Source organism: Ictalurus furcatus, chromosome 20 (assembly GCF_023375685.1).
Source record: "Ictalurus furcatus strain D&B chromosome 20, Billie_1.0, whole genome shotgun sequence".
Classification (NCBI taxonomy): Eukaryota; Metazoa; Chordata; class Actinopteri; order Siluriformes; family Ictaluridae; genus Ictalurus; species Ictalurus furcatus.
Genome location: NC_071274.1, coordinates 14,686,372 through 14,701,083, shown reverse-complemented (window position 1 = coordinate 14,701,083; position 14,712 = coordinate 14,686,372). Strand labels below are relative to the sequence as shown.

General features: G+C 42.0%; 1 protein-coding gene across 4 annotated transcripts in view; it reads left to right on the top strand.

Moving 5' to 3' along the window:
* The window catches only part of gpc5c (glypican 5c), a 142,542-nt gene that overhangs the window by 117,274 nt on the left and 10,556 nt on the right, over window positions 1–14,712 (top strand). For 3 of the 4 annotated variants that reach the window (XM_053651950.1, XM_053651949.1, XM_053651952.1), the window contains one exon: window positions 11,913–12,033. The exons of the other annotated variant lie outside the window; for it this stretch is intronic. In XM_053651950.1, coding sequence (XP_053507925.1) covers window positions 11,913–12,033 — 121 coding nt within the window. The remainder of the gene's footprint in view (window positions 1–11,912; window positions 12,034–14,712) is intronic. 4 annotated transcript variants of the gene reach the window in all.

Below are 14,712 nucleotides of genomic sequence, written 5' to 3'. Positions count from 1 at the left end.
TCCATACAAGAACCCCAGGACCTGAGCTGGCTGGCTGCCTCGGCAGCGGCTGGCCCAGATCCGCGAGGCTCTGAAACCCAACTCCCTTCGGACGAGAAGAGAGCGAGCAGAGAGCGTAGTTGCCTAATCGTAAAACGTTGCTCTATGCCCAAACACTTCACACAGAAAGTGTGTCCGTCTCCTCCCGTGATGAAACGGGAGCAAGGCGTAACACACTTCCTGAAATCCCTGTTGCTCATTCTTTCACTCTCTTTTCTTTTCTTTTTCTAAAAAAGGGATAGAAAAGTTGAGAGATATTGAGAAATATAGAGTAGAAATGAAGCGTTTCTTTTTCTTTTGTCACACAAACAACAGACATGCAGTCTCGCTGAAGATAACAAGGCTGGCGGCGTGGTTCACAGGTGCCATATATATATCATGCGACGGGCTTAATTGCCACGTCACCTGATCATGGCAGGCCTATAAGTAGAGGCATGATTTTACACAAGCTTCAGATACTGGTCATGCGCGCAATGCGCTCCCATACTGTTATGCTAAATGCAACGTCGAAGTTCCCTTTGAAAGGGAACTCCCCTTTTTTCCAGAAGTGAATGACAAAATATTACGCTTCTGGGGAAAACCTTACATAAGCCGTATTTATAACACCGCAATGTCTGATTATTCGGCCATTGTGGGGAATGAACAGCACGGCTATTTAGCTAAGGTGGAGGAGACGCTTGTGAGCTACCTCTCTCCATTGACGGCAGGTAATTTAGGGGGGTCAATTTTGCCATCCAAGCCATGTAAGGCCACCACGGCGTTGGTAGGCAAGGCCTATGCAGTAGTGGGTCTTGCTTGTGGGCCACTTCATACAATGGCAGTGTTGCGGGCCTACCTTAACATACGGCAGCATTCAACCATTTCCTTCCCTATTGTGTCGAGTTCACCAGCGCTAGTGCGAGGGAGTCCCAGAAGGTGAGTGTGGTAGCCCACCTTCCCCCGCAGGCAGCCAGGGGAACCAGGCGGCCACAGTCACAGTCTGCTTCTAAGCCTGATCTGAGAATGGTCATAAAGGCCAAGCAGACAAAGGAGGAGTGGTCCTGAGGGGCCGTGGAGGTACGTATCAGGGGTCATGAGGTTGTTAGGGCAGTTAGCCCCCAGTACTACTGTAGGGCCTCCCCTAGCGAAGGCTGTCCCAAGTTTTCAGTGTTCTCTGGTCAGTGAGCTGTCACAGGGCAACAAAAATCTGATGCTTTCCCTGCAGTAGAATGGGGAAAAGTTAACATCACTAAAAGGCCATCTGGCAGCATGGAAACTACTGCCAAATGTTTCTCCATAGGTTCTGTCTACCATAGAAAAAGGTTACCGGGTCCAGTTCAGAGCTTGAACCCCCTGGTTCAGAGGTGTGCTAACCACAGTAGTCAGCACAGAGCAGAGCCCGATGTTAGTGCAGGAAGTTAGATCCCTCTTGGACAAAGGGTCCATAGAACATGACCCCGTTCCCTGAGGAAGGGAGGTTTTTACAGCCGTTATTTCCTGGTCCACAAAAAAGATGGGAGTATGTGGCCAAGTTTAGATCTGCGTCATCTGAACTGTACTCTTCAGACATACAGGTTCAAGATGCTGATGCTCAAACTTATTGTTCCACAGATTCAGTATAAGGACTGGTTTGTGATGATAGACCTAAAAGATGCACATAGAAATATTTCCCAGTCACAGGAAGTTCCTGAGGTTTGTGTTTGGAGGGAACACATACCAATAACGGGTTCAACCCTTCGGGCTAGCTTTATCACCTTGCACCTTCACAAAGTGCATGGATGTCATTCTGGCTCCATTGTGATTCCAGGGCGTCTATGTACTACACTACCTGGATGACTGGTTAATTCTAGCACGATCCAGAGAACTGGCGATTCAACATAGAGATGTTGTTATCGCCCACATGAAGACCTTAGGGCTCAGGTTGAACCTCGAGAAGAGTATGCTTTCTCCAGTGCAGAGGACAACTTTTCTAGAGATTATAAGGATTCTACTGTGATGAGGGTGTTTTTATCCCCAACATGTGTAGGATGAATCCTATCAACATTGAGCAAGATAAAACTGGATCTCAGCATCCCCTCCAGTCTTTACGAGAGACTGTTGGGGCTTATGGCACAGATGGCACAATCAGAGATTAATCAGTGTCACGTGGCGATGCCTACGTGCTCTGGAAATTTGGAGCTGTCCCTGGTTTCTATCCTTGGGTTACACTCTAGGGGTGTCTCTTTAGCACAAGACGGTAATGACAGACATCTCCCTCAAGGGATGGGGCGCAGTCTTAAATGGCTGTCCAGCTCACGGTCTCTGGAGCAGCCCACATCTGGATCTGGAGTGACATATAAATTGGCTAGAAATGCGGGCTGTCTTTCTAGCACTGAAATTCTTTCTTCCTCAATTGAGAGCTCACCATGTGTTAGTTGTGACAGACAACACAGCGGTGGTCTCATATCAACCACCAAGGAGGATTATGTTTTGCTTGTATTTTCTCATTTGTAAGTCGCTTTGTATAAAAGCATCTGCTAAATGAATAAATGTAATGTAAATGTAAATGTTTGCACCCCCTGTTCAGGAAGGTGCAACTAATTCTTCTCTGCGCAGAGGGAAAGTTTTTATCAGTGAGTGCAATGTAAATTCTGGGCAGCTGGAATGAGGGGGCAGACATCCCGTTGAGGCAGGGGCTCAGGCCCAGGGATTGGAGGCTCCATCCACAAGTGGTGGAGTCCATATGGTGGAGGTTCGGCCAAGCGGAAGTGGATGTGTTTGCCTCCGAGGAGAAAACACACTGCCCACTGTGGTTTTCCCTCACTTCTCCCACACCATTGGGACTGGACACCATGGTGCACATGTGGCCGAGGTCACATCTGTACGTTTTTCCCGTGATTGCTCTGCTCCCACAAGTTCTAGTGAGAGTTCGCCAAGACTGTCTGTATCTGCTGCTAATAGCACCTTATTGGCCAGCTCGAATATGGTTCTCAGAGATAATATCCCTGCTGGACGGCACTCCTTAGGAGATTTCCATCCACAGGGCTGTACTGTCTCAAGCCAGAGGGCTGATTTATCACACTGGGCTGGAACTATGGAAACTGTGGGTCTGGTCCCTGAGGGGCACCAGCTCATAGATTCAGATAGATATAGACATATATAGACATAGATTCTGGTCTCACAACTGAGGTTGTAGAGACCATGTTGAACGCTAGAGCACCATCCATGAGGAAATTGTATGTGCTCAAGTGGTGACTTTTTGTCTCGTGGTGTGAGGAACGTCAGCTAGACCCTGTGAACTGCACAATAGCTGCAATCCTGATCTTCTTACAAGGACCTTTCTCAGCAGGGTTGCCTCCTTCTCTATCAGGGTCTACGTGGCCACCATTTTGGCCAGCCATGCCCCTAGTAATGGAGACTTTGTGGTGCAACATCCTCTAACTTCGAGGTTCATGCGTATTATCAGGTGGATGAGACCCATCTGCAGACCATACATACCTTCCTGGGACCTTTCTGTGGGCCTGGAAGGTCTGTCAGATGCCCCATTTGAGCCCTTAGAGTCAGCCTCAGAGAAGCTTCTGACTCTAAAGGTAGCTCTTCTGCTGGCCCTGGCATCTCTCAAGCGAGTAGGAGATCTACAAACTCTCTGTTGCCCCTTCCTGCCCTTCCCTTAATGCCCCTGGATTAGCCAAGGCCTTCCTATATCCTAGTCTGGATTATATTCCTAAAGTGCCTATATCTGCTGCCCAGCCAGTAGTTTTGCAGGCATTCTGCCCTCCTCTGTTCCTCACACCAGTACAAGAAAAATTGCACCTACTGTGTCAAGTAAGGGCTCTCTGTACTTACGTCCACCGTTCCGGCCAGTGGCATAAGTCTGAGCAGCTGCTGGTCTGCTTTGGGGGCAACAGGAGAGGTGATACTGTGTCGAAGCAGCGCATATCTAATTGGATAGTGGAAGCAATCTCTATTGCTTATAAGGCTCGCAGTCTCACTATGCCTCTGGGTATAAGGACTCATTCCACTAGGGGTGTCGCCTCCTCAAAGGCTTTGTCCAAAGGGGTACCCTTACAAGATGTGTGTGCTGCAGTGGGGTGGTCTCCGCCACACACATTCATTTGATATCACAGCCTGGATATATATTGCACCCCGGGCTTTTGTGTCTTGCAGTGGCCCTCAGGCTTGGATCTTTTCATACAGGCGATACCCTCAGTATGACGGAGTGGGTATTGTCATTACCACAGTGTGTAGCTCATGCAAGGTTGAGTTCCCTTTGAAAGGGAACATCTAGACCCTGTTCCCTGAGAAGGGAACGAGACGGTGTATACCTTTGTCATAATGGGGCATGCCTGTGAATTGCTTCCTCGCTTCAGATAATAGAGGCTGATGTACACGAGCTGTTTTTATATCACGCAACACGCTTAATCGTCACCTGATCATGGCAGGCCTATAAATAGGCATGATGTTATACAAGCTTTAGATACTGGTCACATGTGAGTGCGCTTCCCACAGTGTGTAGCTCACGCAACGTCTTGTTCGCTTCTCAGGGATCAGGGTTACATGTGTAACCCAGACAATTTGTTGAGTCTTTCAAACATCCTCTTGAGGACTGTAACATCGGAATCAGCAAGGGCAATCTGAAGAGAATAAGAAACAAGCAGGGGTATTATAACAATGATTCACACAAAATAAAAAGCAGGCACTATGCTACTGGATTTTCTGAAGTGGTCATACATACAGACAGCTAAAATAAATTCTTATTGCAACTATAACATTTTGATTACTTTTTTAACTATTTCTGAGGATGAAGAAAGACACAGTTCACTGCAGCTAGGGCTTGAATTTGAGCTGTGAGATGAGTCTCTTTTCATGGCCTCTAAGACATCTTTGAGAGAGGCAATGATCACAGGAAGCTCTACAAGAAAAGAAAAACGCTGGAAATTATTTTGTAAAAATGATTTACTTTAACTGCAGTGCTGTTGTTACAGTACATGTTTATTATTATTCTCAAGATTTTTTTGTGCTAAGGCAGGAAATTCAGACTTACATCTGGGGAAAGTTTCAAGTTGGTTACAGTTGGTAAAGTTTTGGGTCAACTATAAAAAACGGAATACAAGAAATACAAATGTACAATGGCCATAAAATAAAGCCTAAATTTTAGTGTCTAGTTTTATCTAATGTTAATAAATGTGGATAAAACATCACATGCTTTTGTGTGATCTGGTCAGTCCTTACAAGACAGAATAACATTTTTTCAAGTCCATCTTAAAACAGTACTCACATACCCATATCTACCTTGACATTACTGTTATTACTGAGTCACCATGATTATTTCTCCCCTCAATGCTGGCTGTGAAGAGACACCTGCTCAAAAAGACTGCAACTTAAAAAATATCCACTTGACTGGTCTAACACAGATTCTTAGCTGATGCCTCACATTAGCTTCAGTTGAACATTGTGGTGGATTTTGTCCCCCATCACTTAAATGAAAATTATATATATACACACACACACACACACACACACACACACACACACACACACATATATATATATATATATATATATATATTTGGAAGGCATGTCTTTACAGATTATACAGACAAGAGGAATGATTACAGTGTAAATCTATTCTTTAACATACAGAAAACATATTAATTGCATTTATAACTGATAAAAATGTCACTGATCAGATTAACGGTACAAAAACCGAGTTGAGTGGCCATACACACACATAGATAATAAATTTGCAACATAAAAAGAGAAGCTGGTCCTGGATTCCGGACACAGGGCTTAAATCATGAATCAGTCCCTCCAGGATTTTGCGATCACAGAAATTAATGCAAAATCAAGCAAACTCTGAAATATTTAGAGGAGCTTGCAATTTTTTTAATTACTGCAGATTTTGGCCAAGATGCCTCATGTGACGTCATCACAACGTGCATTCAGCCAAAGCCCTTCGATTCATATGTCGAACATGAGTACAGCTAAAAGGTCTCATTTACCAACAAAAATCACTGTGAAAGACCATACAGAACAATTGCATGCAATTGCAATTTAGCCAGTTCAAGTAGTTTTCTGCAAAAAAAATCACAATTTTCCAAATGTATTGCACATTTTGAAAAAAGCTGCAGCAAAACTTTTTTTTTTTTTTTTGCCCCAACAATCACAAAAAAACTGTGCAAAATCCTTTACAGACTGATTAAATAAATGTGTTTCCCATCTACATTTTAATGCATATTCAGTTACCTTTCGAAGCTTTGACTATATCCTCATCAAGCTTGACATGAGTGTTCTGGGGAGATGTCTTCTGCAAAAGGTTTTCATCCTCTTGTTTGTTGTCACTATCCAGCATAGCCTGTATATGTTACATTGAACACACGGTTAGAAGAGGCTCAACAACACCTATTACAGTAAGCAGAGTTCAATCACAAAGTCACTAAAATTGTAATATTATTTGAAGCAATAAAGCAACCTGTTTATTAGGATTTGTGAATCAATATCCCAGGACGAGCCCCCAGAACACTGTTAGGATTTGAAACGGGAACGGGAACGGGAAAATACACAAGATAGATGGTGCCCTCGCCTTGCTACACACTTCCCACATCAAGCGCTTGGGAGAGTTTGACAAATGACACACAGACACACAAAGTTCAAATGGCAAGATCTCTCATTTATTCCAAGAAAGGCAGAGTATATATCATGCTTGACACACAACAGAGACAATGGGTTAACTATTGTTTGACTAGGCGGAAGGTATGTAAATGTGCAAATGGTGAGGGGCTTCATCTGTCCGCACCTCAGTCAACAAAGAAACAAAAAGAAAAGGTGCCAACACACCTTTTTAGAAATATGGGTGCAAGAGAATGCATCTTTAATGCATTTCAAGTAAACATGTTAGGAATACATGTACAAATGTACCATAAACACACTACTTGGATTTCAAGTACATTTTTAATACTTTTAAGAGCACTTCTTTTCCACCTGGGATATCTGACAGCATGGATTCTCCGAGTGGTGAAAATTGATTACTAGACAGAAAGAGTTTTTCTTTTCCTATCTGGTTGTCCCCACTGGGCCTTGGTGTCAGCTATATCTCAATGCCACTTTGTGTGTGTGGGTGTGGTTGTGTAAGAGGCTGGGTGTTGGAGTTTATAAGCCAGGATGCCAGTTGGCAGCTGGTACTGTACCTCTATAGCATGTTATATTTGAAACCTCAAAGAACATCCCTGAAGTCTGTTACAACAATGATGAATCACAAATCTGCATTGGCCAAGGAGATGATGTTAGAACTTTTGTCTGGTGCTGTTCTAATGAAACATATAAAAATGACTACCTGAAGAAAACAATTAAATTTCCGCACTCATTTATGATATTGGGTTGCATGTCAGGTAAAGGACAAGGGGAGACCTCAACAGTCAGTGTACCAATGTACCTTGAAATTTTGGACACTTTTCTTATTCCATCAATAGAAAATAAGTTTGGTGATGATGAAGTCATTTTTTAGGATGAAAGTGCATCTTGCCACAGAGCAAAATGTGTTAAAGCTTTTCTTCAGGATCTCCTCAACCGCGACAGCAGCCATAGTGCACCAGAACACCCACCACACACCAGCTATTAGTAGAGAAGAAAGAGAGTAATGTAGCCAATTCAGAGATAGGGATTATTATGGGACCATTATAGAGAAGGGCCAATGGGGGAATTTCGCCAGGACACAGGGTTTATACCCCTATTCTTTTACGATAAGTGTCCTGAGATTTTTTTATGACCACGGAGAGTCAGGACCTTAACAAGCACCCCCTGCTGGCCTCACTAATACCACTTCCAACAGCAACCTTAGTTTTCCCTAGGAGGTCTCCCATGCACTGACTAGGCTCAATCATACTTAGCTTCAGTGGGAAACCAGGCGAGAACAATATGGCTCTAGATCTCAGTCCGATTGAAAATTTATGCAAAAGCTGATCTGTCAACTGCTGTTTGAGAAAGATGGAACCAGCTTGATGGAGAATATTCTTTTTTCGTTAGTGAAGTTTATGCCTCAAAGAATTCAGGCTGTCATAAAAGCCAGAGGAAGAGCAACAAAGTACTAATTGTGATATGTTTTGTTGATGATTCCATAATTTTTTCCTCAACATTGAGTGATTCCATAATTATTTCCTACTACTACTACTTGACCTGGAAAAAAAGATGCCATTCATTAAAAACAATTTAATTTAACTTAGGGAGGTATGTTTCACAAAGCCAGAGTGTTCAGCACAAATATTGATTTGTGTCTGTGATTTTTTTATTTGCTACGAAGTAAAAAAAAAAAAAAAAAATAGCTGGGTGAGCATTCTCTAAGTGTGGTGATCCCATAATTTTTGCCAGGGGTTGTATGTAAAGGATGAATGAGAAGCTAAGTGCTAACATAAATATTAAAACAAATAAATACAACATTAACCATAAAATCAGAAGAAGCCTGGCTTTACTTGGTATGTATTACAATGGTGTTGACACATTGTGATGAAACTTGTATTAATAAACATGGCGGTTAATAGGCTATCAAAAATGGTGTGTGTGTGTGTGTGTGTGTGTGTGTGTGTGTGTGCGTGTGTGTGCGTGTGTGTGCGTGTGTGTGCGGGTGTGTGTGTGTGTGTGTGTGTGTGTGGACTTTTGGGCAAGCTGTTTTGTTTATGTGGATTTTTTTTTTGCTGTCTGCTGAGAGATGAATCTTGAAGACATACATCTGACTGTCCTTGCATGACATCATCATTCCAGCAGTTCCATTAGCCAAAAACACTCACAGCAGTTCCATTAGCCAAAAACACTCACAGCAGTTACATTAGCCAAAAACACTCACCTTGCTTCCACACACAAACTCATGTCCTGTTACACTCATGTTTTATCAAAGACTACATGTAAACCATAATATTACAGAAACAACTACGCAGTAATTGTTTTTAAATGTCATAGTAAACAAAATTATTGGATATAGTGCTGCTCCCATCTGGCTGAAGGAAATAGAAATTTGGTAACACCTCATAAATAATTACAATGTACCTATAATATTTTCTAAATGTTAAATGGTTTCTATGTGTTGCAATATCAATTAATTAGGGGTGAAACAATACCCCATGACACTGCAATGCAAAAAAGGTGAATATGTGCATTATGGAAATCAGCATTCTGTTAATTCTACATGTAATGCAGTTGCACTGTTTGAACAGCAGGTGTCCCAACCTGTGCAACCCATAGAGTTAATATATAGAGAGAGTAAGCTGGTCAAGTGATCACAATCTTTCATGGAGAACCTGTGAGACAGTTGAAGACTGGAAAAAGACCAGGTGATTTAAAAAAAATCTAATCTTCAACTGTCCAGTTTTGGTGAGTCTGTGCCCATGATAGCCTCAAATTCTTGTTCGTGGCTGACAGAAGTGGAACTCAATGTGGTCTTCTGCTGTTGTAGCCCATCCACCTCAAGATTTGATGTTTTGTGCATGCTGAGCTACTTGTCTGCTCACCAGAAAAATCTTAGTGTTACAACATACATTCTAGACAACTTTGTGCTTCCAACTTTATGCATCAGTTTGGCACATGTACAGTATCTCACAAAAGTGAGTACACCCCTCACATTTTTGTAAATATTTGATTATATCTTTTCATGTGACAACACTGAAGAAATGACACTTTGCTACAATATAAAGTAGTGAGTGTACAGCTTGTGTAACAGTGTAAATTTGCTGTCCCCTCAAAATAACTCAACACACAGCCATTAATGTCTAAACCGCTGGCAACAAAAGTGAGTACACTCCTAAGTGAAAATGTCCAAATTGGGCCCAATTAGCCATTTTCCCTCCCCGGTGCCATGTAACTTGTTAGTGTTACAAGGTCTCAGGTGTGAATGGGGAGCAGCTGTGTTAAATTTGGTGTCATCGCTCTCACACTCCCTTATACTGGTCACTGAAAGTTCAACATGGCACCTTATGGCAAAGAACTCTCTGAGGATCTGAAAAAAAGAATTGTTGTTCTACATAAAGATGGCCTAGGCTATAAGAAGATTGCCAGACCCTCACACTGAGCTGCAGAATGGTGGCCAAGACCATAGAGCGGTTTAACAGGACAGGTTCCACTCAGAACAGGCCTCGCCATGGTCGACCAAAGAAGTTGAGTGCACATGCTCAGCGTCATATCCAGAGGTTGTCTTTGGGAAATAGACGTATGAGTGCTGCCAGCATTTCTGCAGAGGTTGAAGGGGTGGGGGGTCAGCCTGTCAGTGCTCAGACCATACACCGCACACTGCATCAAATTGGTCTACATGGCTGTCATCCCAGAAGGAAGCCTCTTCTAAAGATGATGCACAAGAAAGCCCACAAACAGTTTGCTGAAGACAAGCAGACTAAGGACATGGATTACTGGAACCATGTCCTGTGGTGTGATGAGACCAAGATAAACTTATTTGGTTCAGATGGTGTCAAGCGTGTGGGGCCAACCATGTGAGGAGTACAAAGACAAGTGTGTCTTGCCTACAGTCAAGCATGGTGGTGGGAGTGTCATGGTCTGGGGCTGCATGAGTGCTGCCAGCACTGGGGAGTTACAGTTCATTGAGGGAACCATGAATGCCAACATGTACTGTGACATACTGAAGCAGAGCATGATCAGTATGCAGTATTCCAGCATGATAACGACTCCAAACACACCTCCAAGACGACCACTGCCTTGCTAAAGAAGCTGAGGGTGAAGGTGATGGACTGGCCAAACATGTCTCCAGACCTAAACCCTATTGAGCATCTGTGGGGCATCCTCAAATGGAAGGTGGAGGAGCACAAGGTCTCTAACATCCACCAGCTCCGTGATGTCATCATGGAGGAGTGGAAGAGGACTCCAGTGGCAACCTGTGAAGCTCTGGTGAACTCCATGCCCAAGAGGGTTAAGGCAGTGCTGGAAAATAATGATGGCCAAACTAAATATTGACACTTTGGGCACAATTTGGACATTTTCACTTAGGGGTGTACTCACTTTTGTTGCCAGCGGTTTAGACATTAATGGCTGTGTGTTGCGTTATTTTGAGGGGACAGCAAATTTACACTGTTACACAAGCTGTAAACTCACTACTTCACATTGTAGCAAAGTGTCATTTCTTCAGTGTTGTCACATGAAAAGATATAATCAAATATTTACAAAAATGTGAGGGGTGTACTCACTTTTGTGAGATACTGTATATGTAGTGATTGTCAGGTGTCCACGTACTTTTGGCCATATAGTGTATTAACTTACAGTGTGGACAGCCTGTTTGCAAGCTGATATCCGAGTTATTTTTCGGTCACTTTCTTTTTCTCTCTACTAATCTTTCTACCTATTACTTCATTCTGTATATGCCGTTCTGTCTCTGCCACTATCTGGATGGCATTGGAATGCCAAACAGGCCATGGTTCCAGTTGCTGTTAACATTACTGATCGTGCCTCCATGCTTACTACCCATCAGATCATAACTAATGTCTAGATGAATGGGTCAAACAGCATAGAAACATATAAATGGGTCACTGTCACACAGCAGACCACACACCTTGACATTATGGCTACCAATATACTAGAATGTTAGCAAGGGATCAGACACACTCTTGTGAGTGTCCATGCTCTATCTATATAACAATTGCATGCAGACAAATGGCAAGGGCATCTGCTATTTCAAACTCAATGAAAGAGCCTCTTTCTAGTGTGGCAGCATTTTCTATGCACAGGGTCAGATTGCATTTTAACTGCTGGGAGAATGTAATATAGACACAGTGTAGAACAGTGACCACTCAGTTGGACTTGGAGCTAAACAGTTTGTGCAACCTAGGTGTGAATGAGTGTGTGAATGTTTCTCCATAGTGCCCTGTGATTGGTTGGCATTCAATCCAATGCTTATCTAGTTGTCTTACTCTTTTACTTTTTTTCAGTTATAAAGGTCGAGTGGTGGGCAATGGAGTTCTTGCTCAGAGGCAGAATCCCGAGGTGAGGGTCATAGGTCCCGATGCTATGCTAGCAGCAGTCAAAGAGAGACTTGAGCACTTCAACCAGGTGGGGTTTGCCTCTTCAACAGAGATTTCAAAGTTTCCATACTCCATATTTTATAAATCATAAAATTTTTACGAAATAAAAAAAATTAAAATAAATGAAACATTTAAACATTCTTTGGAGTGGGTGTAAAATTCACTTTAGAATGTTATTGTATACAACAGGGGCTTATTATGCTATTATATAAGAAAAAAAAAAAAAGTGGGGTTTATTGTTTCTTTTCCCCCTCCATCTTAGCACTAATGAGTGCAGGAAACAAAAGCCAGACATGTGACAGGGAGAATGTCAAAGTTCAGAGGTAGAGGTAGAAAGAGGAAGAAAGCAGACATTGAGAACATCCAGGGTCGGCACCAGGGCATTCGGAATGAGGGGGCCTCGATGTGTCACTGTGGGGGCCTACCTTGCCCACTTCAGTAAAATAATAATAATAATTTTAAAGAATTAAGTGTTAATAAAGTAAAATATATTTTCCTTATAATTATGGATGCAATGTGTTTGATCCGACTCCTTTCCCGGACCTCCCCGGGAAATTAAAGGTAATGGCAGCTGGTTACTTTGGGTTGTGAGTAGTGTAAAGAGAGGCTCACATTTCATATTACCTTAGCCAAGAATTATTACAATAATAATAATAATAATAATAATAATAATAATAATAATAATAATACTATTTTAAGCAAAGATTAAGCATGGTACACTATATAAACCATCATGTCATCACCCAACGATGCTAACAGCAAGGCTACACATAAAGGACTCACATAAATAATAACGACCAGCACTGGTCCCATAACCACATACTAATGACAAAGACAAAAAAAAGCAAAAAGACATCTTACCTTTAGAAAAACTGCAGGCAACTAGTGGAAGTGTTAAACTTTCTGGAAAGAATGCGGTCTTTCCATTTGTTGCAAAATTTGCATTTTTGTTGAATTATCAAGCTAAACGTTAAATGTTTTAGACAGAGTCAGTTTTGCAAAGTTTGCTCTCCCGACCGTGCTCGGCGGTCATAAAAGCAGCGCGCATGTGTATATAATTGGCTAATTATGACTGTATGTCATGACGTTTATTCTTTTAGTATTCTTTTAGTAAACTTCTACTCTTTATTCAAAATCACTATTCTTGGTAAAACTAAATAATTTACAAAATTGTTAAAAAAAAAAAAATTGAGTTAATTATTGATATTTAAGAAGTAAGAGGACACAGTGGCATGGTGCTGAGTCCCAGCGGCTGAAATCATGTTCGGGGGTTGGGGTGGAGTGCTTACCAGAGGTGAGGGGGCACAGTGACCTTGGTGACCTGGCCAGGCCCTCTGGGGCCCCTTCATGGCACCGACGCTGAGAACATCAGATACTGAACAGAAGAGCAATAGATACTCGGACAGACAGAGTGTCTGGGAGAGTGAAGATGATGGTGAGAGTCTGTAGGAATAAAATGCTTATATATGTTATCAAAGGCATGTGGGATTTTTGCTGTTGTCATTTTACTAAAATAAGCCACTGAAAGGTATCTGGGTGAAAATCTGGAGACAGAATAACAATGGTCTGCCATAGTCCCCCACCCTTTCTTTCTTCTATCAATCCATCCTTCTTTCATTCCTTCTGCATTTTCTTTCATAAACAATGTGAGTCTTATTTCTCCATGTATGAGTCTTACAATTTGTTATACCCACAATATTTCTTCCCTAAATATGATTTGGACAATGTAAATACAGTCAAAATTATATGTGACTATTAAACGTGTAGGTGAAATATAGTGCCTGAATAGGTACAGTAACTAAACCCTGTGTATAGTATATATGAAGTATTATTGTGTATTATTAATCAGTGCTTACTAATTCCAAGATTAAAAGAAAAGATTGGCAGCTGGACATCCATTTGGGCAAGCATATCAAGTTCCCTCCAAACATAGTATCAACATCACTGAGTCCTGATATGGTGCTATTGTCAGAGGCCTCAAAACTACTGGTCATAATTGAACTTACAGTTCCCGGGGAAGACTGCATGGGGGCATCAAACAAGATGAAGCAGGCCAAATACCAGGAACTAGTGGGGGACTGCCAGAAGCAGGGCTGCTTGAGCATGATACATACCCACATAAATAAGGTGCAGGGGATTCACTGGACACTCACTTTGCGGACTTTAGACTTTGCTCAGCATCATAGTAAGTAAGTAAATTTTATTTATATAGCACGTTTCACACAGCAAATCTGACCAAAGTGCTGAACAGAGTAAGGAAAGTAAAATAGAAACCAGAATAAAACCAAATAACAACAGACAATAGACAATAGTAAAAAATTTATTAAAACTAGGGATGCACCGAATGTTCGGCAACCAAAATTATAGCAAATAGCAAAAAAAGCATTTTTGGTGTTCGGCCGAATAAGTGAAAATGCCGAATAAATTTGACTGAACAATGGAGTGTTTGATGACGCGACCAAATAGCCTAGCAACCAAAGTGAGACGCGCAAATTTCACGACCTCGATGAGGGGGCCCACGCATCCTCTTCGGATGTTTACTTTTTTGTTTCTGTTCCGGAGTATTCTGTCACGTCGCGAGATGTAAGGGAGTAGAGTACGGAAGCAGGTAAAGACGTATTTATTTAAGGACAGGCAGACAAATCCAAATCGTAATCCAAAAAACGTAGTCAAGACAGGCAAAAGGAGTAAATGAACTAATCTATAG